This window comes from Hemicordylus capensis, chromosome 1, assembly GCF_027244095.1.
Source record: "Hemicordylus capensis ecotype Gifberg chromosome 1, rHemCap1.1.pri, whole genome shotgun sequence".
In the NCBI taxonomy this organism is placed as follows: domain Eukaryota; kingdom Metazoa; phylum Chordata; class Lepidosauria; order Squamata; family Cordylidae; genus Hemicordylus; species Hemicordylus capensis.
The window spans coordinates 238,205,668-238,228,290 of NC_069657.1; the positions used below are offsets into that span (position 1 = coordinate 238,205,668).

Below are 22,623 nucleotides of genomic sequence, written 5' to 3' on the forward strand. Positions count from 1 at the left end.
GAATGAGCTCTGAACTTGTGTGTTCCCTCCCTCACCTCTTTCCTCTTCATCTCTTCCTCCTCACCTCTGGTGCATAGCTGTGATGTCAGAATCCTGCTTACTTAACCCACAGCTCTGCAAGTTGTCCAAACCTGGGAGCTGTGGTTGAAAACAATGAAATCAGGATTAGATCCTGGTTTGTAAACCATAGTTTAACCACAGCTCAGATGACAGAGGGAGTTATGGCTTAACTAACCAGGGTTCCTTTGCGCAAAGGTACAAAGAAGAAGAGGAAGTGCACCAGTTTGAATTTAATTCCCCCCTCAAAAATAATCCAGAGAGGAGAGCTGGTCTTGCGGTGGCCTTTGCTAGTAAGGGGTCCACCTGCTTATGTAGTCCAGTGGGAGACTACATGTGTGAGAACTGTAAGATATTCCCCTCAGAGGATGGGACCACTCTGGGAAGAGGGCTTGCATGCAGAAGGTTCCAAGTTCCCGCCCTGGCATCTCCAAGATAGGGCTGAGAGAGATTCCTGCCTACAGTCTTGGAGAAGCTGCTGCCAGTCTGTGAAGACAATACTGAGCTAGATGGACCTACGGTCTGACTCGGTATAAGGCAGCTTCCTTTGTGCCTATCTTAGGAACAAAGTACATATGTTCCTAAGTACATAGTGATGCTATTCACACGTGCAGGCAAAACTGGGCTAAGGAAGTCCAGTCTGGTTTTGACAGCATATGAGAACCACTAGGAGCCATGTGGCTCCCGGAAGCAGCATGGCTGCAAACTCCGGAGCCCCAGATGTTAGCCAGGGTTAAGGGCACGAACACATTCTCAGACCTAGCTAACTGAGTGTCTGTCAGTGCCACGCAGCTCCACATGGCACCTATATTTATTATTATTTATTTAACATATTTTTATACCACCCAAAACTTATGTCTCTGGGAGGTTTACAACCAAAAATGACAACTGAAAAGTTAAAACATTAGTTAAAACAAATAAACAACAGGGGAATTAAAACATTGGTTAAAATAAACGACAGCAAAAAGGTAAAACACTACAACAATTTAAAATTCTAAAACAGTCTCTTAAAACAATGTTAAATCTATTAAAATGGTATTTAATTAAAAGCCTGGGTGAACAGATGTATCTTTAAAGATTTTTTTTTTTAAATTGTCAGAGATGAGGAGCCTCTTATTTCAGCAGGGAGCTCGTTCCAAAGCTTCGGGGCAGCAGTGGAGAAGGCCCGTCCCCAAGTAGCCACCAGAGGAGCCAGTGGCAACTGCAGACGGACCTCTCCTAATGATCTCAATGGGTGGTGGGTTTCATGAGGAAGAGTATACATGGGTAGCCTCCCAGCTTGCATTGGGAGGTTCCCCATAACTTGTGCCTTAACGGAGTTCCGGCTCCCAAACCTCCTGGCTGCCAGTAGCAGCTGGTGAACGTCTGGGTGAGTGATCCATTCACCTAGCCAGAAGACAAGAATTGTCTACAGGGGAGGTATGCATTTTATTGCTTCCTCTCCTGCAGCATGGAGCCCTTTCTCCATGAACATGAGAAGGGACTCAGTATATAGTACATATGTCCAGGTCCGTAGTACATATATTAATGTACCATTCTTAGTCCAAAGAGACTATCAAGTGCCATAATGGTGCACAATGTCTTTTCACCACAATGTGTGGTGCACAACCTAACTGCTGTGTTTTCTTTAACCTGACTAGTGCTTTAAATTACCTCATTGTTCTTTTGTAAGTTTCATTATGTATTTTTTTAAAAAATGTTGTGAGATCCCCCGAGCATATATTGCTATAGAAGGGTGAAATATAAATTATGAGTGGGCGGGGGGAGGGGAGGGAGCGAGTGCTGAATTTTTAAGGATCTGAACTTTGATAGAAAGTTGTTCAGCAGATGTGCAAATCAGCCTGCTACACACTCTCTACACACATTTAGACTGAAATTCAGTGCACGTTTATCTGGAATTAAGCCCCATTGAATACAGTGAGAATTACATCTGAGTAAATATTCAAACAGTTGTGCTGCTGTGTAAGATTTGTGCATGTTGCTGGTCTTACTTCACAATCAGCACAATTGATGTCCAGGTGAGAGGATCCTTTGTGAGTTATATCCTTTAAGAGCAGCATATCAAAACGTAATGGCTAGAAATCTCACCAGATTTCTCTGGATGTTTGGATAGACCTTAGAACTCGAAAATATTTACTTACTGCTCCGGAGTCTGCATTGGGCGACTTGAGATATAACTACGGCATTCATCAGGAGCAGAAGATGGCTGTCCTTTGTCAATAACAACACTCCCCACTTCAGATCTAGGCAGGAAAAACAACATCAGGGGAACAGTGATAGTGCATCTCAGTGTTTGTGAAATCATTATTTTATTTTGAAAAAACCACACCAGTATTTCTAAACATAAAACTAAGTTTCATGTTCCCATTCTAACAATCTCCTTGTCTGTATGCATTGTTATCACACATCTGTCAGGACAGGGAACAGTAGTCAATAATCCACATGTTCTGTAGCCATAGGATGGCGGAAGGAGGACTGCACCCTTGCAAGGAGGCTCCAGAGTAGCCGCAAAGAAGACTTCTTCTGCAGCTGAGCATGAGCGAGGGGGAGAGCGAGTGATTTTCGCTTATCTTCCCTTCCTCAAAAGGTCCTTTTGGGTTTCAGAAATATGATCCAGAGGGTTGCACAGCCTAAACATGATTAGGATCTGTAATTTTCAAACAGATTCTTTAAAAACTGAAAGAAATAGATATGCAGCACATATCTGGATCTCACAAATAAAATTTCTGATCCATTGTGAGCTGCGTACTTAATCCAGCGTTTGTAAACTCCTGGTTTGAAGACACACCACATATAATAGGAAAGTCTTGCAAAATACTAACTGAACACAACATCCTTAAGTCCTGTGAATTTCAGTGGGATTCAAGCACACAAAACTGTGCTGACAGACTGCATCTATGTCAATGATATAAGAATATTATGGGAAGAGCAGGAATTTTGTAATACTTATTTATAGGAGAGGGGAAATAATGTTAGTATTACTTATTTTCTTACCAAAATTAAACATTCCTGTGGACAGGATACTGGTATCAGACATTTGTATTCAGTGCAATCATGTGCTTTATTGCATACATTAAACAATTCTATGCCTTTTCCACCTCAGATACAAACCTTTTACTGCCTGATGGTTTAGGTTCAAGTTCAATATTATCTTCTGTTTTTCTCCCTGGTATCAGCTTTTCAGCACTATCCAAAAGAGCACTAAGAGCTACTCTTCTAAAGACATTCCCATGAGCCTCCTTGATAAACTGAACCAGTTGTCGGATGTCACAGTACAATCCCTAAAGATGCAGAATATCAAAAGAAAGATCAGCTTGTTAGAATGTTAACAGAAGGACATATAAGAACTGTTTCTTTTCCTATTCATGGTTTTGCAGCTAAATCACCCCTAGTTCCAATCCTTTCATTTTAAAATTACTGGCATAACCATTACAGAAACTCTCAAAAATGTGAAACGAGTTTAACCATAAATTGGAACTTGCTTGAATATATCCAAAATTCCTTGGAAAAGGAATTTCCAAGAGCTGCTATCTCACATAACAAAGTCTCCAAACATGGGAATCTCCCCTTCAAATCAGTTTAGTGATGTGATTATAGAAGGCACTTGCTAACATGATTTTCCACTAAGGAAAGTGCATAGCACCAGTATACTGAGCATGTATATTCGTGCTCATTTAAAATCTGTGGAGTATTTGGAGTCAAAAGCACAGTGATCGAGCACCAAATGCACAGGGCCCATGACCCTTGCGGATGGATTTTTAGCAGTTCTGATGCTCTCACATGTCTGCATGGCAAGAGAATAAATGGCCATGCTGTCATAATAAGTGAAATTGATAGTGCCAGTTTTTCAAAGTATATCCACTACTAAAGGATGAATGCACATTTTGTCCTTACCAGATTCTCAGGACTATGGAGTTCATGTGTAGTAGAGGCACAACGGGTGATCAGCGATTTGAACATGGCACTGACAATAATACCTTCCACACTTTGGGCTGTAGACTTGTTGTCCACCGTGGAGAAATTATTTCCAAAACCAGCCTTGTCTGCAAAATGCAAGCACAATGTAGTCAAATCACACTGCCAGCCTTTAAAAAAACAAACCTGCACTCTATATAAAAATGAATGAATACCTCTGATATGGATAGCTCCAGTGCTCCACAGACACATCCTTCCTTTACAGAAAAACTGGGAAGATATTTCTTGGGACAATGTGTACTTACTGTCAGTGACTGGCTCCATGCAGAATCCCAGCAAAGCATGTAAAAAATCCACTACATTGTTGAGTGAATCCTTGTTAACATAGTCCCTCATGGTTTGCCGGAACTGCATCTTATCAAGCTTGTACAACTTCGTAAGGCAATTCTGAGCCTGTGGAGACATTTAAAAAATGACAGACACATCTGCTTAGGGTTGTGAAGAGAGCGAACTGTACAAAGGAGTTAAACTCAGGGTTGAACTACGTATTATGGAAGGTGTATGACTGCCACCAAAACCAGCACCTCATCTCCTCCTCCTCCCTGTCCTGGTCTGATAATGCTATTGCTTTCCTAGTGATGCAACTCCATCATGTGGAGGTAAGAAAACTTATAACAGCGTCCTATCATACATTCAATTTTATTACACACTACTGGGAGAGATGCAAAGAGAGGCAGGACTGCTGCTTTCTGAGGCAGCCAAACCTCACTGGTAACATGTAATTCTGCCCTCAGTTGTACTTCTACCATGAACTTTGGTTCACATGCACCGTTAGTCAAGGAACACAGTCTTAGTGTGTCTTGTCCTATAAAAGGTCCTATCTTGTGCATGACCTGTTAATCTTGAATCTCAATTGGCCAATTATTTCACCATTGTTTTATAACTGCTTCCCTCATGAATACAAAGTGATCTTAGGTAGATTTAACTAAGACTTTATTCAGAAAATAGCTCAAGTTTCTCCTTCTCCTTTCTCTCTCTTTTGTTTCTGACTCCACCCCCACCCCCACTCTCTAGAGCAGGCATCCCCAAACTGCAGCCCTCCAGATGTTGCTGAACTACAATTCCCATCACCCCCAGCTACAATGTATTGTGGATGGGATGATGGGAATTGTAGTTCAGCAAGCAACATCTGGAGGGCTGCAGTTTGGGGATGCCTGCTCAAGAGGATCCCCACTAAGACAAACTTCTAATTAACAAAACATAAAAGATTGCTAGATTGAATACAACAACCCAGGTGATGTTTTGTTTTGTCTCACCAGAACGAATAAGAGTGGAAGAAACCCTTTTACAGTAAAATTCAGTTGGCTTTGTATAGTTCTTTCTGTTTCTCTCTCTTACACACACACACACACACACACACACACACACACACACACACACACACACACACACACACACACTCCAGCTCATGGAAAACTGTCTGTGTTGCAATCCAATAAAGTGAGTGTTGGTGAAGTGATTTTATACAGCATTCTCCGAGTACATGTCCCCATTAATTTATGTAATCAAGATAGTGTTCTGAAACATCTCAGCTTGTCATAGGCTACCATCAGACCCTTCAAGATAAAATGTAAGCCCTAGAGAAACCAATATTAATGGGTCCTATCATTCTCTGTCCATGAGCAAGTGGAAGGATGAATCTCCCTGCTCCCAAAGCTCTCCCTACAGCTCCGGGCTTAGCAGGAAACAGGAGAAGCCCATAGCCCTTCATGCTGGCCAGACTGAGTATGCTCAGAACACAATCCAGCAAACCTGAGAAGCTGCCCCATCTCCTTTACCCACTGAAATATTTTCAGCAGGGAAAATAAAGGGAGATGCTAAACATGTGGCTGTACCCCTCGGACCTGTGGAACATGTGAATCTCCAACATTTCACCCTACTTTTCTTGGCCTCTCTGGGCTCTGGCTGCCATAGAGGCTAAAGTACTCAATCAAACTGATTCAAGGTTTGTTTGGGTTTTTGTTTTTCCTTTTCAGCTTGCAACCTAACCTTAATGTGCCTGCCACAGATCTAGAATAAGTGTGATTCTGCAGAATGCAAGACTTCATTTTCCCCTGGGAATTCAGATTCCAATTCAAGTTAGAAATACAGTCTTGAGAATATGACAAATGGTTTCAGTTCTGACTTGGGATCCGAAAGGAATCCCCCCCTCCCCCCAAATAATACAATCTTAGAGAGCCCCTGTGGTATAACTGATGAACTTGGACCTCTCAATCATGAAACTCATTGGTGCCCTTGGGCTAGTCACTCTCAGAGTAACCTATTTCACAGGTTTATTGTGAGGATAAAATGGGATAATTCACATGTATCCTACCATGAGCTGTAGGGTCAGACGCAAATGAGATAAACAAATGGTGACTTTAAGCATTTGTCTTCCCTTACTGTCCGTGGCATGGCACACGTTTGAAAAATCACTTGCAGGTGCATTCACAGACAGCACAATGCACCACACTCACTCCTGCCTCCACTGTGGTGTGCTGCTGAACTAAATGACATTGCTTGTACATTCTTCAGTTAGGAATGCTGGGTGTGGAGAGGCCTTGCCTTCATTAGAAGAAGTCAGACTTAACTGTGTGGGTCCGTTCAAACCCAGGGGTTCTACAAGTACTGCATTTTTAAAAGGAGAGGTTTGGGAATTGACTTCCATTCATGCCTTCAGTAGTCACCTACCTGATGTCTCAGGCGATCTCCAGAGAGCCCTCGATGACCTTCTCCGCAGCCATATGCACAACCCAAAGACTTCACAATTTTTATCAGCATTGTCAGGGCTAGTCTGTGGGTGCTTGTTGGAGTGCTGTCATCCTTATGGCCAAAGAAGAGAAAAGATGAGCAACAACATCCCTTTAAAATGGTACTAACAGATTTTCTTTCTGTACAAACCAATGCGCTATCCCCAGTCCCATAAAATCCATTTAACAAAGAATGAACAAATTAAAACCTTTTAAAAGCTTGTTTTAAAAAGACTCTTTTAAAATATATTCAAGCTTGTAACCTAAAGTTTGAAATATTTGTTAACATTCATAATGTTAAATACATATAGCTTTAGCAGTTACAAAACAGATCCTCTATATACCTGGATACTCCTTTTGATGGTGAGTTTTGTGGTGGTCCACAAACAATTCCATTAAAATTTAAAATAATATTCATAGGCAGAACTCAACAAATATAACCAGCTAGTTTTAAGACTTAAAGGTTTCTGTCTAGCTAAGAAAAGAAAGTTAAAACTGAGGAAGGGCTGCAGCTTGCTTTTTGCAGCCCTAATACAATTTCTTGCAGATAGTGCCGTCCCATGACATTTTCTGCCTGAAGCAGTGCCTCCTCCCTTCCCTCCCATTTCTCTCTCTCCCCGCTCACATCAACATCATGCCCCCAATTCCTTCCTCCTTTTAACAATCTCCCCTTGCTTAAAAGAAAAGAAAGGAGGAAGACGAGCAGTATTTGTATTTGGATTTTAATCATATTCTTGTGTACTTATTTCATATGGTATCATTTTATTGCATATCAGTTCCTACTACTAATAGGATCTAATGATGCCTTTTATAATTTTATATGTTTCCTCTTAGACAGTAATAGATACATTTTAAATCTTTTATTATGTTATAAGCATGCAGTGTAATATCTATTGCTACTTGGTTTTAGTGCATTCTTATGCCTTTTTTAAACATGTCTCTTTTCGCCATAGTTATATTCTATAATTTAAATCATTTTATGCAAGTAGTGTTTTAAAATATGATATCTATTGCCACTTTTTTTGGTAATAATCACCCCTTTTACTTTATCAAGGTCAGTTCAGTTCAAAGTTTATTACGGTCTATGACCAGCACAACAAGGCGGGGGGGGGGAATACAATTAAAATAAAACATGGTCTGTGACCGTAATAAAGATTGATTTGATTAGATAACTTTATGGACACAGGAAATCAGATTCTGGGATAAAAGGAAATGCTGAGATCTCACAAGAATTTTCCAGGTACCTGGCCTAGTACAACCTGTGTGTAGTAATGTTGCCAGATTACCAGTCTGGAATCCTCATCTCAGAGCTTCAGAAGATCCTTGTATTTTGTTCAGGACTCTCAGGGGGAGGAAAGAACCTGAGCCTTCTCCTTCACCCATCCCCTCTTCTTACATCAGCACCATAAACTACCTTCTTTTAAGGAAGTGCCTGAAAAACTACACAACTGAGTTCCCCTTCTCATCTCAGGTAGCAGGGACTGCAGGTAGCACATGAAATCTTATCTAGTTGAAAGGCAGCGGGCGGGGAGGGGGGTTGGTTCTTTCCCTCTCTCTTCCTTCTCAGTTTATCAAAGTTGATTGTGAGCTACTTCCCTTCTTGGTTGCTGTAGTCAAGGACATCTCAATGGGTTATCCCCCTCACGTGCTCCAAGGCAGGACTATGTTAATGAGCTGAAAATAGAAGCCTCTACAGCCTGAGGGGGATGAACCTGCCCAGTTCTTACAGTCCTGCATTGCTCCAGGCAGACTTATTCTCTTCTCCTCAATCTCTTCACCTCTTTTCTGCTATTGTCAACCTTATTCTTTACTTCCCTCAATTTTACCTTACTTATCTCTAGTATTATTCCTCTTAAAAATAAAAATTAAAAAAAAAATCTTTCCCCTGTATTTCCCCTCCCCTCACTCCAACCTCCCCCGTCCATATTTCTACCTGTATAGAGGGTTCAGGGACGCTTAAAAACATCTGCGAGCTGACTGGGAGGGCTGGGATTAACTTCCCTCGTGTTTGGAGAGCCCCAGGAGCCCTGTTGCCAAGTGCGTCCTTGCCGGCCACCTCAGAGCTGCCCGGCACAACGCCGAGTACTGCCACCGCAATGAGTCTCCTGCCCTCGGGCCACGAGACTCACAGTACAGCAGCAAGGAGAGCAGGATCAGGCACTGGGAGTGCTCCAAAAGAGCAGGCAGGAGCTCTGCAGCCAACCTCCCTGCTGATGAGCCACCTCAGAGCAGCAGCGTCAGGCCCGCTTGCTAATCCACCTCCAACACAGGCGGAACTCAGGGCCTGGACAGAAAAGACCACAATGGCGGAGGCAAACAGTTTGAAGCTGCAGCTTATTCAAGATAGCGGCCACAACAAAAACCACTGGCGTCCCTCAGGAACCGCAGAAGTGGCACACTGACAACCCCAGGTGTAAAAACCAGGGACACCAAGAGGAACTGGTGAGCTCTTTCCAAGGGGAGGGTAGCTGCCTTGTGGGTTCCTCTAATCAGGCTATCAGGCTGCCAAAATCAGTACCCCAGAATGGCAATCCTGCTTTAAGAATGCCATTGTAGAAACAGTTCATCAGCTTAAGCCTATTAAGTAAAAAGGCAAAGAGGCACAAGCGGGTGTAATCCTCCTCAGAGGAATCTTCTTCTACTGAATCCCCCACTCCTGGGGAGTGGTGGTGGTGGATGAACCTGAATCCAGTAACATATCACAGCGTTTGTTTGTCTCTGAGGACTTTAACCCATTAATGACCAAGGTGATAACAACTATAGGGTTACAGTCGAAGATAATGCCTGAGTTATCAGCTCAAACAGCTAAAGGGGATTTGGTGTCCCCCAAGGCCAAACCTAGAGACATATTACTACTGATGCCAGACTGTTTTACAGAAACCATAAAAACAAGAATGGCTGCTACCTGCCATTAATAGAAGCCAATGGCAGTAGCATCCTGCTTCTATTCCTTCCAGCAGGAGTCTTCTGACCTGCTAAAGATGACCCCAAATACCAACACACCAGTGGCCCGACTGGTGTCAGGTTCTCTGCTTGCCAGGGATGGGGAGGCATCTCTGAAAGCTCCTTCAGACAAGAAGGCAGAAATGGCCCTAAGGAGAGTCCATGACAATTCGTCATTAGCAACCCAGTCTTCAGCAACTGCTTCTGTGGTGGCCAGAGCTAGTCTACTGTGAGTTGATGACTTGCTTAATGATACCCTTAGTGATCTAGTGTGACTGCGGCAACTACTCTTAAAGCTTCAGAAGGCCTAGGCCTTTGTGGCAGAATCTATCAGATTCTCCTCCAGGGCTTCAGCTGCCGCAGTATTGGGCAGGATACACCTTTGGCTGAAAAGCTGGCCGGTAGGCTCTACCTCTAAGACCAGTTTAACAATAGCACAAAGCTATTTGGTGAGAAAGCACTTAAAGAGGTACTTGTGGAATCTAGGGACAAGAGGAGAACTATGCCCTCAGTTTCCCACAACCCGGATAAACCAAACTATAAAAGGCTTATTGGGCTTTCCAGCCCTTTTGCACGTTTTGGCCCTCTTTCAAGGGCTGAGACAGAGAATTCAGGCCACAGCGAGGGTCATGGAATCATCAGTAGTTCCCAACAAGGAATATGGGAAACAACAGACAGGCCTTTAATCAGGAAAAACTGTCAAAACAACAGCCACGACCTGGGGGGGGGCCACCTGTCGGGCTACTTCCATGCCTGGGAGCAGTCCACAACGGACAATTGGGTCTTATATCTATTACAAGAGAGATACAGAATAGAATTGAATGCCCCTCCTCCCCACAGATTCCTTCCAATCCCACGCTCCCGCTCTATTTTCAAGCACTCAGAGTTAAAGAAGGCAATCCAACACCTCTTGGATATAGGAACGATGGAGCACGTTCCTCACAGCCAGGAAGGGAGGGGCATTTATTCTACTATGTTCACCGCCCCCAAAATGGACGGCCCCAAAAGAGCAGTATTGGACTTAAAGTACCTCAACAAGTGGGTACGTCATGAAATATTCCTTATGGAGTCACTGAGGTCAATAATCTCTTCACCACGGGGACTTCCTGGCATCAGTGGATCTAAAGGAGGCCTACCTCCACATACCTATACACTCCAGCAGCCGGGCTTTTCTAAGGTTCAAATACGTGGGAGTAGATTACTAATATACAGCTCTACCCTTTGGGCTGTCCTCAGCTCTGAGGGTTTTCACGAAGGTCCTGGCCCCTCTGAAGGCCCATCTACGGCTTCGGGGAGTCAGGTTCTTTCCTTATTTAGATGATCTTTTGATCCAATCAAAGACAAAGGACTCAGCAGAATCAGATATGCAAAACACACTGAGGGCCCTACAAGAGCATGGGTTCCTAATAAACCTCAAAAAGAGTCAACTCTATCCTTCCCACAGGATTCAATGTCTGTCTGGGAGTTGTTATAGACACGGAACATGATCGGCTCTTTCTACCACGGGACAGGTTCCGGACACTGTCCACAGGGGTCAGTCTGGCATATGCAGCCCCGGAGGTACATCTCTTAACCTTAGCAAGACTCTTGGGCCTGATGGTGGCCAGACTGGAGGCAGTTCCCTGGGCAAGGTTCCATCTCAGGGAACTTCAGTGGTTCCTCCTCCCATATCAGACAGCCATTGCCACCAAGAAACGTCTGCTCTGTACCCTGCCGACTCAAGTATGCCACTTTCTTCTCTGGTGGCTTTCACCACAGCACCTGCTGGGAAGAAAGAGATTCCTGGATCCTCCAAAAATTACTGTAACAACTGATGCCAGCAACAGAGGCTGGGGGGCACATTGCCAGCAATATTCGGCTCAAGGAAAGTGGTCAACAATGGAAAAGAAACACTCCATCAACTGGCTGGAGCTGAAGGCCATTCACCTTGCACTTTGCGAATTCCAAAAGATATTACAAGGACAAGACGTTCTGATCAAGACCAACAATACAACAGCAAAAGACCATGTAAACAGACAGAGGGGGAATGAGATCAAGATCCTTACACAAGGAGGCAGTCCTTCTGATGACATGGGGGGAACTACACCTGACCTCCCTCTCGGCACATCACATGAAGAGAGATCTGAATCATCTGGCCGACAGGCTCAGCAGAGAGGACCTGTTACCAGGAGAATGGTCTCTAAACACAGACGTCTTCAACCAGTTATCTCACAGGTGGGAAATACCAGTAATCGACCTGTTTGCGACACCGCAGAACACCAAACTACCAAGATTCCTGTTCAGGTTCCCATGCAGGACAGTGGAAGACACAGATGCACTGTCGGCCCCTGGCTAACAGGGGTGCTATATGGCTCCCCCCTGATCCTGCTACTAATGCGCGTGCTGAGGCGTATCAGAATCCTACAGGCAGAGGTCATACTTGTGGCTCCCTTCTGGCCAAGGAGACCTTGGTTCGCGGAGCTACTACATCTCAACACGTCAGAGCCATGGTTCCTTCCACTTATTCCGAACCTACTACTGCAGGGACCAGTGAAACATTCCAACCCAGGCTGGTTACAGCTAGTCACATGGAGACTGAGCAGCGGATCCTAAGGAGTCAAGGTGTCTCTGATAATGTCTCCAACACAGTTCTCGCTTCCCATAGAACTTCCATGAACAGAGTATACCAATGTACCTGGAGGGCGTTTTTATGATGGTCAGCATGTCATGACGTCCCCAGAGGGCAAGCTACCATTCACCACCTTTTGCCATTTCTGCAGGAGGGCCTTGACAAGGGTTTGAAACCTAACACGTTGAAAGGGCAGACAGCGTCACTGGTGTTAGGAACGGTCTATAACATATCAGAACCAGAGGTACCAACTCAGAAGTATGGTGAAATATAGGCCTGTGTCTGATTTCATTTCATACCTGAACTCGAAGTGAACTGTCTGCTCTCCCTGCTCTGGAGCAGGAGGTGATCCAGCATTGTGTTGTTAAAATGGATATGCAAGGAAACACAATGAAGCCAGGTCTGAATGCTATAATCCATATGCTAATACCACTGACTACCAAGTGTCTGTGGAAGGAGCCAGGGGGCTGATTCCCGCCCCCTTTTCCTGTTACAAGAAGTCAGTGTTAAATGCTTGTAAGGGATTAACTGTATTGTTCTCCATGGAAGTTCAACATAGCCAAATGCATACAGAGATCCGTCTGTAGATTTTAATCTCACTTCACTGATGCTACAAATGTACTGAATGTCTCACGCACATATATGTTACTTTAAATATAATTACACACTAGAAAAGAGGTACACAAGAAATAAGAATGGCTGTCTCACACCAAATAGGATCAATTCTCTTACTAACTCTGAATTTTAACACCTATTGGGGGAAGATGCAATTTGCAGCATCTTAGATGCAGATTTCCCCGCCCCTCCCTTCTCAGCACAGAGTTTACAGAAGATGAGATTCAGAGATCTCTCTGGACTGGCCAATATCCTGAATAATTAAGATTTTGTTCAGAAGGTAGCAGCAAGTTGTCACCTTTTTGGACACCCAGGAAAAGAGGAGATTTTGAATAGATTCTGTTCAAGGATTAAAGAGAAAAACACTATAAAGAATGAGGCTTTTAGACAGAGAGTTCAGCAATCTTTTGCCTACAGCAAAAAGCTGCTCACAGGATCCCAGGGTTTGCTGCTAAGCCGCGGGGCAAAGCAGGAATTCTGTTAATGAACAGAAACTACAGCAATGCCTGAGTTTTGCTGCTCAAGCTGCGTGATCTGAGCACTGCAACTACTCCTGTCTCCGCCAAGCGCCTCACTCCTTCAACTGAAGTGATCCTCTGCTTTCAAGCCTCTGTTCCTGGTAAATATGCTGCTCCTACAAGCCTTGGAATCCCCTCCATCCTTTCCCTGCTCCCTTCTCCTTCCCCCCTTCCTTCCCTCTACTAGTCTTCCCAAAACCGTGCCAGCCATCAGCCTTCCCCCCCTCCCCTTCTTTTCTGCCTGTATCTGAATTGTATTAGTCTCTAGGAAGATTTAAAAGCACACACATATGTTAGTTAGGCACACGGGTTGAATATTGGTACTGGCTAGGATGTTCTGTTTAAATACTGTTAGCAATATTGATAGAGTGCTCTGCTTTCTGCTTTACTAGATTATGTTGTTAGTCTTTATACTCAATAAAGCCCATTGAATCTTGAAGACTGGTTTGATCTCCTTTCTTCCTTGCATCCATATCATACGTGGTCACTAATATAAAAGAACTTGGTCCAGACCTATTTTATATACTAGCTAATGAGCATATTTAGTATATAGATCAGGCCTGGTCTGTAACACTGGTGGGCCTTATTTCCAGCATATCTTCAAGATCGAATCTTTTACATCCCCTCCTTAGATGATTCCTGAGAGGAGCAACTTCCACCTACATCACACTGTTTTCCGTCTTGGAGCCTTCAATATGCACCACTTCAATATGCACCATTCAAGCCTATAAAATCAATTCCATTAAGATTATTGTCTCTTAAACTGGCATTCCTAATCACTATTACTTCAGCTAGAAGTGTGTCGGAACTGAGAGCCTTATCTATACACAAGGCCTACTGCATATTTATAATGGACTCAGTTCGTCTGATACTGGACCCCTTCGTCCATACTAAGGTGATATCAGAATTCCATCAGTCACAAGATGTTTTCCTTCCATCTTTATGTCCACATCCGAAACATCCTCAAGAGAAATTGTGGCACAAATTGGATGTTCGACGGTGCTTTCAAATGTATATCAACAGATCAGCATCGTTCCGTAATGCAGACTTTCTGTTTGTGTCATTTCTACCAGGATCTATGGGTGAGGCAGTAACTTCTCCAACTATTGCCAGATGGATTAGAGCATGTATTGCTCTGGCATATGAAACACAGTATCTTCTGCCTCCCTTAAACATAGCGGCTGATTCTACAAGGGCGGTGGCTACATCAGCTGCATTTTCAACCAATGCATCAGTCCAGGAAATCTGCAGGGCTGCAACCTGGATGAACCCATCCACTTTCATATGGCATTATAAGATGGACATTTATGCCTCTGCTCAGTTGGCTTTTGGTAGACGGGTGCTACAAGGGTTGCTTTCCCAGGTGTAGTCAAGAGCACATCCCTCCCTTGTGATGTACAGGCTTTGGTATGTCCCATCGAGATGACCTTGTCTACAGCAACCGAGAACAGAGCATTGGTTCACTTACTGTGAAGGCTTCTTCTGGTTGCTGGAGTCAAGGACATCATGGCCCACCCAGCTCACTGCTTCTTGGCTTACTCCTGGGAGATCACTCCCTTAGTTTTACTTCGACTAGTGCGAGTACAGGAGCTAGATCATACATCAACTTTCAGGGAAGGTTCAGTATTGGGTGCTTATGCAACTTATGCTTTTATTCTAATTTTATTCACATATATTCTATGTTGCTTGTTCTAATTGTTTGGGACATATGTCAGTCTATTTGCTAATGTGGCCTGTAAGAACTGGGCGGAGCCATCCTCCTCAGGCTGTAGAGCAGGGGTGTCAAACTGTGGCCTTCCAGCTGTTGTTGGCCTACAACTCCCATCATCCCCAGTTACCATGGCCAGTAGACAGGGATGATGGGAGTTGTAGGCCAGCAACATCTGGAGGGCCTCAGTTTGACACCCCTGCAGTAGAGGCTTCTATTTTCAGCTAATTAACATAGTCCTGCCTTGGAGCACATGAGGGAGATAACCCATCGAGATGTCCTTGACTCCAGCAACCAGAAGAAGTCTTCACGGTAAGTGAACCAATGCTCCGTTCTCTGACAGTGCTGATGAGAGAGTGGAGCGGAGAGAGTGGGTCTCCCCAACCCCGCTCCAAGCAAACTGATTGGGAGTGGGGGAGATGGACCAGAGAAGGGGCCTGCCTGACCCACACTTCTATAGGTGCTGCTACTGAGGAAGTAGGTGAAGGGGAGATATACAACCAGACCTCTCCTTGCTCTGCATAGCAAATGAACCCTAGATGGGGGTAACAACAACAGTACAGCAGAGAGAAATAACCCTTTCACAATATTTTTCCACTCATGTTCTTATTAGCCACACTAGGAAATGCTAACATGCTTCACTGAGGAAAAACCTGAATTCTCCTATATTTGCATATGGGAGTGCTACAAATCGCATATTTCACCTGGAGATCCTTGATTCTCATTCATATACAAGAGTTGTGGCACATCTGGCAACACTGCTGTGGCACTTTAGCATTGCCACAGATACTGGCACTTGAGCACTACTACAACGCTGCACCAAGATTCCTGAAACAAACTTCTAAAGTGATACCTAAGCAAACCTATGGCAGTAGAATATCAGTTCAGTGAGGATTTGTCCACACAGATCCTTTTCATAATGTTGCTACACAGAGATGTAATTCATGACATACATATATATAAGAAATATACTTACCTTTTCTTCCTTTTTATCGTTCTTTTCAAAAGGCCTTCCTCCCCCTTCGCCGCCGCCTCCGCCTCCTCCACCATCTCCTCCACCTCCTCCTCCACCACTGCCACCACCTCCTCCTTCTTCTCCACCACCATCCCCAGTTCCACTAACTGGGGCAGCCCCAAATCCAGTTGTTGAACTACTCAAGGCTCCCTTAAGTTGAAATGAGGTCTCGCTTTGTCTCTTTTCACTGGGCTCATTCTCTTTGTTTTCACTTTTCCTTCTGATTTTCTCCACACAGGGCACCACACCAAGCTGAAGCAGGCATTCCACAATATTGAGTGCAACATCACAAATTCGGGAGCTGATATCATGGTTCAGGACCAAGTAGACAGCTTTGAGAACCACCTTGGAGAATGAAAAGTAAGATGCCCATAAAACTGATTGCTAGGAAATTTAGGACCAACAAAAGGAAGTACTTTTTCACACCACACATAATTAATCTGTGTAATTGTCTGCTACAGGATATGATGGTGGCCACAAGCCTTGATGGCTTTAAAAAGAGCTTTGACAAATTCACTGAGGATAGGTCTATCGATAGCTATTAGGCTTGATGACTAGATGCTACTACAAGTTCAAAGGCAGGATACCTCTGAATATCAGCTTCAGGGGAGCAACAGCAGGAGAGGGGGCATGCCTTCGGCTCCTGTTGGAGACTTCTCAGGGAATCTGGTGAGCCACTGTGAGAAAAGACATACTGAACTAGATAGGCTGTTATATGCTATGGATTGGGATGGCTATGTGTGCCATTCATACAAGCCTTTGGTGTTTTTTACCCTATGGCCAAGGTTGATTCAATTCAAGTCAGTTTCTGAAAGAATTGCCTTTTAGCTGACACAGAACTAACCTGCCATAAAAAGTAAGAGTGTAAGTGGCTGCAGCAGTTATGGAAGAGTAAGCATAAAAGGACCCCCTGACCACAAATTCACACAGTGCTGTGGGGTTTTGACTATCACCGGCTTCGCCCAAAGTGCTCTAAGATGTTGAGTTTACTCTCCCATTCATGATTCTTCACAATTAGCTGGTGATAAGCTTTGTTGTGGCTATGTGGTTGGTGATAAGCGATGTTGAAATGATTACACTGATGTTTTACATCTCTTCAAGGGACAATAATTTTCCCTCTCACAAAAGTCTTATCATTTAGCCCAGATATTTTGAAGCTTTGTCATTACAAGCCTCCTTAGGAGAAGAAGCAGATCATTCATGCCTCCTTCAAATGTAATCAAGGGCCTCTTCAATCTGCAGAGAAACATTTCCTCACGGCAGAGAGCTATAATGTTTGAAAGAAATGCACTTGGTAGATCTGTCTGACCACAAGGAGAATTTTCATATGAGAACCAACACAGCCTCAAATATATGAACCCCAGAAATATGAACTGCTTACCAGTCAATAACACCATACCTCACACTTTCTACATAACTGAAAAGTATGTGGAAGAAATGATTGATTGAGCTATCACAGTGTGAGTAATCATGAACTGACAACAAAAACAAATCAACTACAAGACAATTTATAAATATGGAAGGAGACGCTGTCAGTATAATACTATTATTTCTTTTGTTTTTTTTCCTTTGTAAGGGAGCTCTGTTTTCACTGCAACACCATATTTAAATGGGTGTTGCATTCATGAGAGCTGACTACATTTTTTAAATGGCCATGAATGGGCTGGAATAATTTCTGTGCAATGCAGAAAGAGAAAGATTGGGAAATAATGAATCAGTTAACTTCTATTTCAGTTGTACAGCTACAAGCACAGAACTGGGCATGACTTCTTACTGCTGTTTACCGAAAGATCCAGCATGCCGTTCTTGTGGACAAAGTTGCTGGTTCCATCTATGTGGTCTGTATCTTCCAGGCAGCTGTAGTTGATGCAGGAATCTGTCAAGCTCCGAGGGAGATTGGCACATGCCAGGGGCTCATGGGGCATCTCTGGTATGGGCACCTGGTTGCAGAGCTTACGCATGTGCTCATTGAAGAAGTCTGCATAGCCCACGTTGAAAGAGGCCAGCGTGGTGTTGAAGGTAGCTACTGTGATGGTGGAAATTTGGGAGTGTACTGTGTGAAAAGACAACAGATAGTGTTAACCTTTCTAGAGTGAGAATTTAATAGGAGCTTATTAAGTTGTTATTAAAATGTAGGCAATCTGCTTTGGAACATTATAGATTTACACTAGCAACAGTGCCATGGTCATAATCATTCATCCAACTGTTCACATATAAAGTATCTTAAGGACCAATTAGAGAGAAAAAACTACTGTTTCCTAATTTTGGAACTTTTTAGCAGATTTCTTAGTGGTAATATCTGGCTCTAAGACTCTGAGCAGTCCAGCAACATATAATTTCTCCCCAATCGCTAGTCATCCACAGAAATACACCGGTTTGCTCTGTTCTGTTATAAAGAAAAGAGCAAAAATCCAACAAGTGCAGGAGACTAATTTGTTGATGCAAGTAATAAAATCTAAATCCCAACGTGTTTCAAGCACAATGCTCTTCAACAGAGGTTTGTGTAAAAGAATACATTTTTTAAAATGAAAGATCAGTAAAAGTGATGTTTTTCTTCTAATATGCACATAAGATGAATGGGTTTCAAACAATAAAACACATACTTAGCAAATAGCAATAACTCCACCAAAAAAATTTAATGATTCCAAATAAAAATGAAATACAGGGGATGGTATCCCCAAATAGGCTGGTGTCGGGATTTCCTACCCTCCTCTGTGAGACACAGTTGTTTACCCAGTCAAACGGAAGTATGTCGAGAGAAGCAGGGGGCTCCAGACGCCAGGACAACCCCAGTAATTACCTTTCAGAAGTCAGGAAGGGCTCAGAGAGGCATGCAACAGCTGCTGGGGGATGGGCGGGTACCGCCCAAGACACAGCAGAATGGTGGAGAGGGAATAGCGATGATACCAGCCCCACAGCTGCAAACGGGTGCAGAAAGGCTAATGAAGGGGGTGGAGTTGGAGAACAAGCCCCCTTTGGAGGCCAGGGATTGGGTGGCCAATCCACTTGCCTGGCCAGAGAAGAAGGAGCACACTGGAAGCGGGGAGGAGTGTCCTAAATGTAGGGCTGTATTTAAGACAGGGGCTGACGAAGATGAGAGGATCAGCAGGGATGGGGTTTGTAGGTCTGGTGGACTCCCAGAGAGGAGCTCAGACTTTTGGCTCCTGCTGATAGATGATGGAGTGGACTGAATATACTTCCCTCCTCCCCCAACTCTGAGGCAATGCTCGTGCCTATAATTTAGTGCGAGAGAGTGGAAAGTTTATTTAGAGAATTCCTCCTCCCTAAACAAGGAGAGCTGAAAAATAAATCTCCTAACCTAAACAACTAAGAAAACATGTAGGCTTCAAACATATATAAAGTCAGATAAACCATTCTAATACAAATATATATTTAGCTTACATAACCTTACCTGAAATAAACAAATACAATAAACTAGCAGCCCCCTGTAACGTAATCCATGCCAAAAATGTTGATGATAGTAGTAGCAGATTAATAATAGTGGTAGTGTCCATCAGATAAAAAAACAAGTCATCTCAGCTTCTTTAAGTTTTCTATGCTAGAAGAAAAACTTTTGCTCAACATTTTCGAATGTATTCTCACCATGGCTGTTGGAGTGGTCCGGCAGGTCAGTAACCAGAGTATGGTGGGAATGAGAATGCTTAGCGCTCAAGCTCTCCATCTCTGTAGCTGTATCAGAACTACCCCGCCTGGTAAACCTTCCTAGGCAAGAAGTATATAATATGTTTACAGTACAACTTCATAACTGAGGATTCATTTACAAGAATGCCAAAAAAACAAAAAACCACCCCTAAGAGGACAAAGGAAAGCACTAGGATTCACTGGATCTAGATCTTAATGTCATCTAACACTCTACCTTCACAATTGTGACATTGTTTCCAGCTGATTGAACATATTCTCTTTGATGCCATAAACTGGTATACTGGCTGCCATCTTTGTTGTCACACCGGAACTGAAGGAGGCACTTTTATGAATAAAATTGAATTGTTTCCCAATCCAGCAACTGTTCTAAATTGTATTGATTAAGTCATATTGGCAGCCTTTTGGCCCCAAAAAATGGTATAGAAACATAGGAAAAAGAGCATTAGTTACTGTGAAGGCTTCTTCTTGCTGCTGGAATGGAAGGCATCTCCTGTGGGTTATCCTTTCCACATGCTCCAGAGGCAGGACTATGCTAATGAACTGAAAGCTGTAAAAGCCTGGGAAGGATAGCCCAACCCAGTTTCAAATGTCCAAGTCCATTACTAGCAGAAAAAGACAGCCAAGAAGAGAAGGAGCCAGTGTAGTGCAGTGGTTCAAGTGCTGGACTAGGACCGGGGAGACATGAGTTCATATCCCCATTCAGCCATGAGACTTGCTGGGTGACTCTGGGCCAGTCACTTCTCTCTCAGCCTAACCTACTTCACAGGGTTGTTGTGAGGAGGAACCTAAGTATGTAACACTCCGCTCTGGGCTCCTTGGAGGAAGAGCGGGATATAAAATATAAATAAATAAATAAATTAAATTAAATCAAATATACTTGTGCAAATGAAAATACTGTGCCCTCAGTAATCCGGGTAAGCCAACAGGGTGGGTCAAGATGTCCTCTATTCCAGCAAGAAGAAGAAGATGTTTAGTGCACCAACGCAAGAAGGCTCTCCAGGTGTACTGATAGATCTGATTTGTGAATTGGCATCGTGAAGCTAGGTGAGTAACTATCTAGATCCATTTCAATCAGGCTTCAGCACCTGTGGGTCATATTAGACACTGCCATGGACAGATTCCTTCTCCTTCATGATAGCACAAAAATGCTATCTGAAAATGTGCCTATCGCCACAAGCTTACTAGTCCCTGTTCTAGTGGATGAAGCCATTTCTCGATTCACCCAGGTTAGTTGTAACCACAGATGCCAGTCTCATGGGTTGTGGAGTGCAATGTCTCCACCACGCTGCACAAGGCACAGACGGACTAGCTAGGGTTGAGGGCAATTTGGATGGCTTTATTAGCCTTCAAGCAATTTGTCAGGCACAAACACATACTCATTTGGATGGACAATGTAACTGCAAAAACCCATCGGGAACAGGCTAAACATTTTTCACCCAGGCAGAGGAACCACCGACCAACAGTACTTCAGTCTTGTCTGGAATGAGTCTCAGTTTATTCACCCTCATCCAGTTCATTATTGCATCCAGGCACTTATCCAGGCCTGGCTTGGAACAGAAACTGCTTTGGTCACCCTGTGGGATGACCAATGCAGAGAGAGAGACAGGAGGAGTGCAACCCTGTTAATTCTCTTGGATCTCTCAGCGGCTTTCGATACAATTGACCATGGTATCCTTTTGGATAGGCTATCTGAGTTGGGTGTGAGAGGCACTGCTTGGAGGTGGTTCCGCTCCTACCTCAACGCCCGTTGCTAAAAGGTGGTGCTGAGGGTTTACTGCTCAACCCCTTGGCAGTTATGCTATGGGGTTCCACAAGGTTCTTTCCCCTATGCTGTTTAGCATCTACATGAAGCTGCTGGGAGAGGTCATGAGGAGATTTGGCTTGATATGCACATGACACTCAGTGGTATCTTGCTTTTTCATCAGACGCAGATGAAGTGATGACTGTCCTGAACCCATGAGACTGGCATCCCCATGACTCCCCAACCCATGAGACTGGCATCTGTGGTTACAACTAACCTGGGTGAATCGAGAAATGGCTTGGTCCACTAGAACAGGGACTAGTAAGCTTGTGGCAATAGGCACATTTTCAGATAGCATTTTTGCGCTATGGCTAAGGAGAAGGAATCTGTCCATGACAGTGTCTAATATGAACCACAGGTGCTGGATCGTCTGTGTGGGGATCAGATGACTCTTGGTCACATTGACAAAGAAGCCACGTTGTGTCAGTGTTTGTATTGTCATTTTCATGTCTCTGAGTCCCTGGGAGATCTGGAGCCCTTATCAGGAGATCATCTAGGGAGGCCAGGATTCTGACTCCCTTTAATCTTAGATGAGCTAACCAAGGCACCAGAATCTTTGTGAAAACCCTTGGCATCGATGAGAGGCCTAATGGGAGGGTCTTGTATTGATAATGGATTCCTCTGTAGTAAAAGTAAAGGAAGGGAAGGCTTGCAGGTTGGATGGGAATGTGTAGGTATGCCTCAGTGAGGTCTATCGAGGCTAGGTAGTCCCAGTTATGAAGAGAGTATGCTACAGAGCGTAGGGTTTCCATCTTCACCTGATGGATTTGTTCAGAAATTTTAAGTCTAGTAAGGCTCTGAGAGATCTTTCTTTTTGGGGTACAGTGAATAAAATAGACCCCTCCGCCCCACTGAGCCTGAGGTATCTTCACTATTGCCCCTATTTCCAGAAGGTGATGAATCACCTGTAGAAGCCCCAAATGTCTGCTTGATGAGTGAGAGTGGGGTCTGCCTGGGGAGGAGTTCTGAATTCTTTCTATCCTGTATTCTT

The 22,623-nt window shown here is 43.8% G+C and overlaps 1 protein-coding gene across 11 annotated transcripts in view; it reads right to left on the reverse strand.

The window, feature by feature from the left end:
* The window catches only part of LOC128339464 (protein unc-80 homolog), a 254,333-nt gene that overhangs the window by 168,348 nt on the left and 63,362 nt on the right, over window positions 1-22,623 (reverse strand). For all 11 annotated transcript variants that reach the window (XM_053283443.1, XM_053283442.1, XM_053283439.1 and 8 more), the window contains exons 11-18: window positions 19,772-19,891; window positions 17,953-18,221; window positions 16,130-16,513; window positions 6,703-6,834; window positions 4,278-4,425; window positions 3,952-4,100; window positions 3,169-3,338; window positions 2,199-2,300 (exon numbers count right to left, since the gene is read on the reverse strand). In XM_053283443.1, coding sequence (XP_053139418.1) covers window positions 2,199-2,300; window positions 3,169-3,338; window positions 3,952-4,100; window positions 4,278-4,425; window positions 6,703-6,834; window positions 16,130-16,513; window positions 17,953-18,221; window positions 19,772-19,891 — 1,474 coding nt within the window. The remainder of the gene's footprint in view (window positions 1-2,198; window positions 2,301-3,168; window positions 3,339-3,951; window positions 4,101-4,277; window positions 4,426-6,702; window positions 6,835-16,129; window positions 16,514-17,952; window positions 18,222-19,771; window positions 19,892-22,623) is intronic.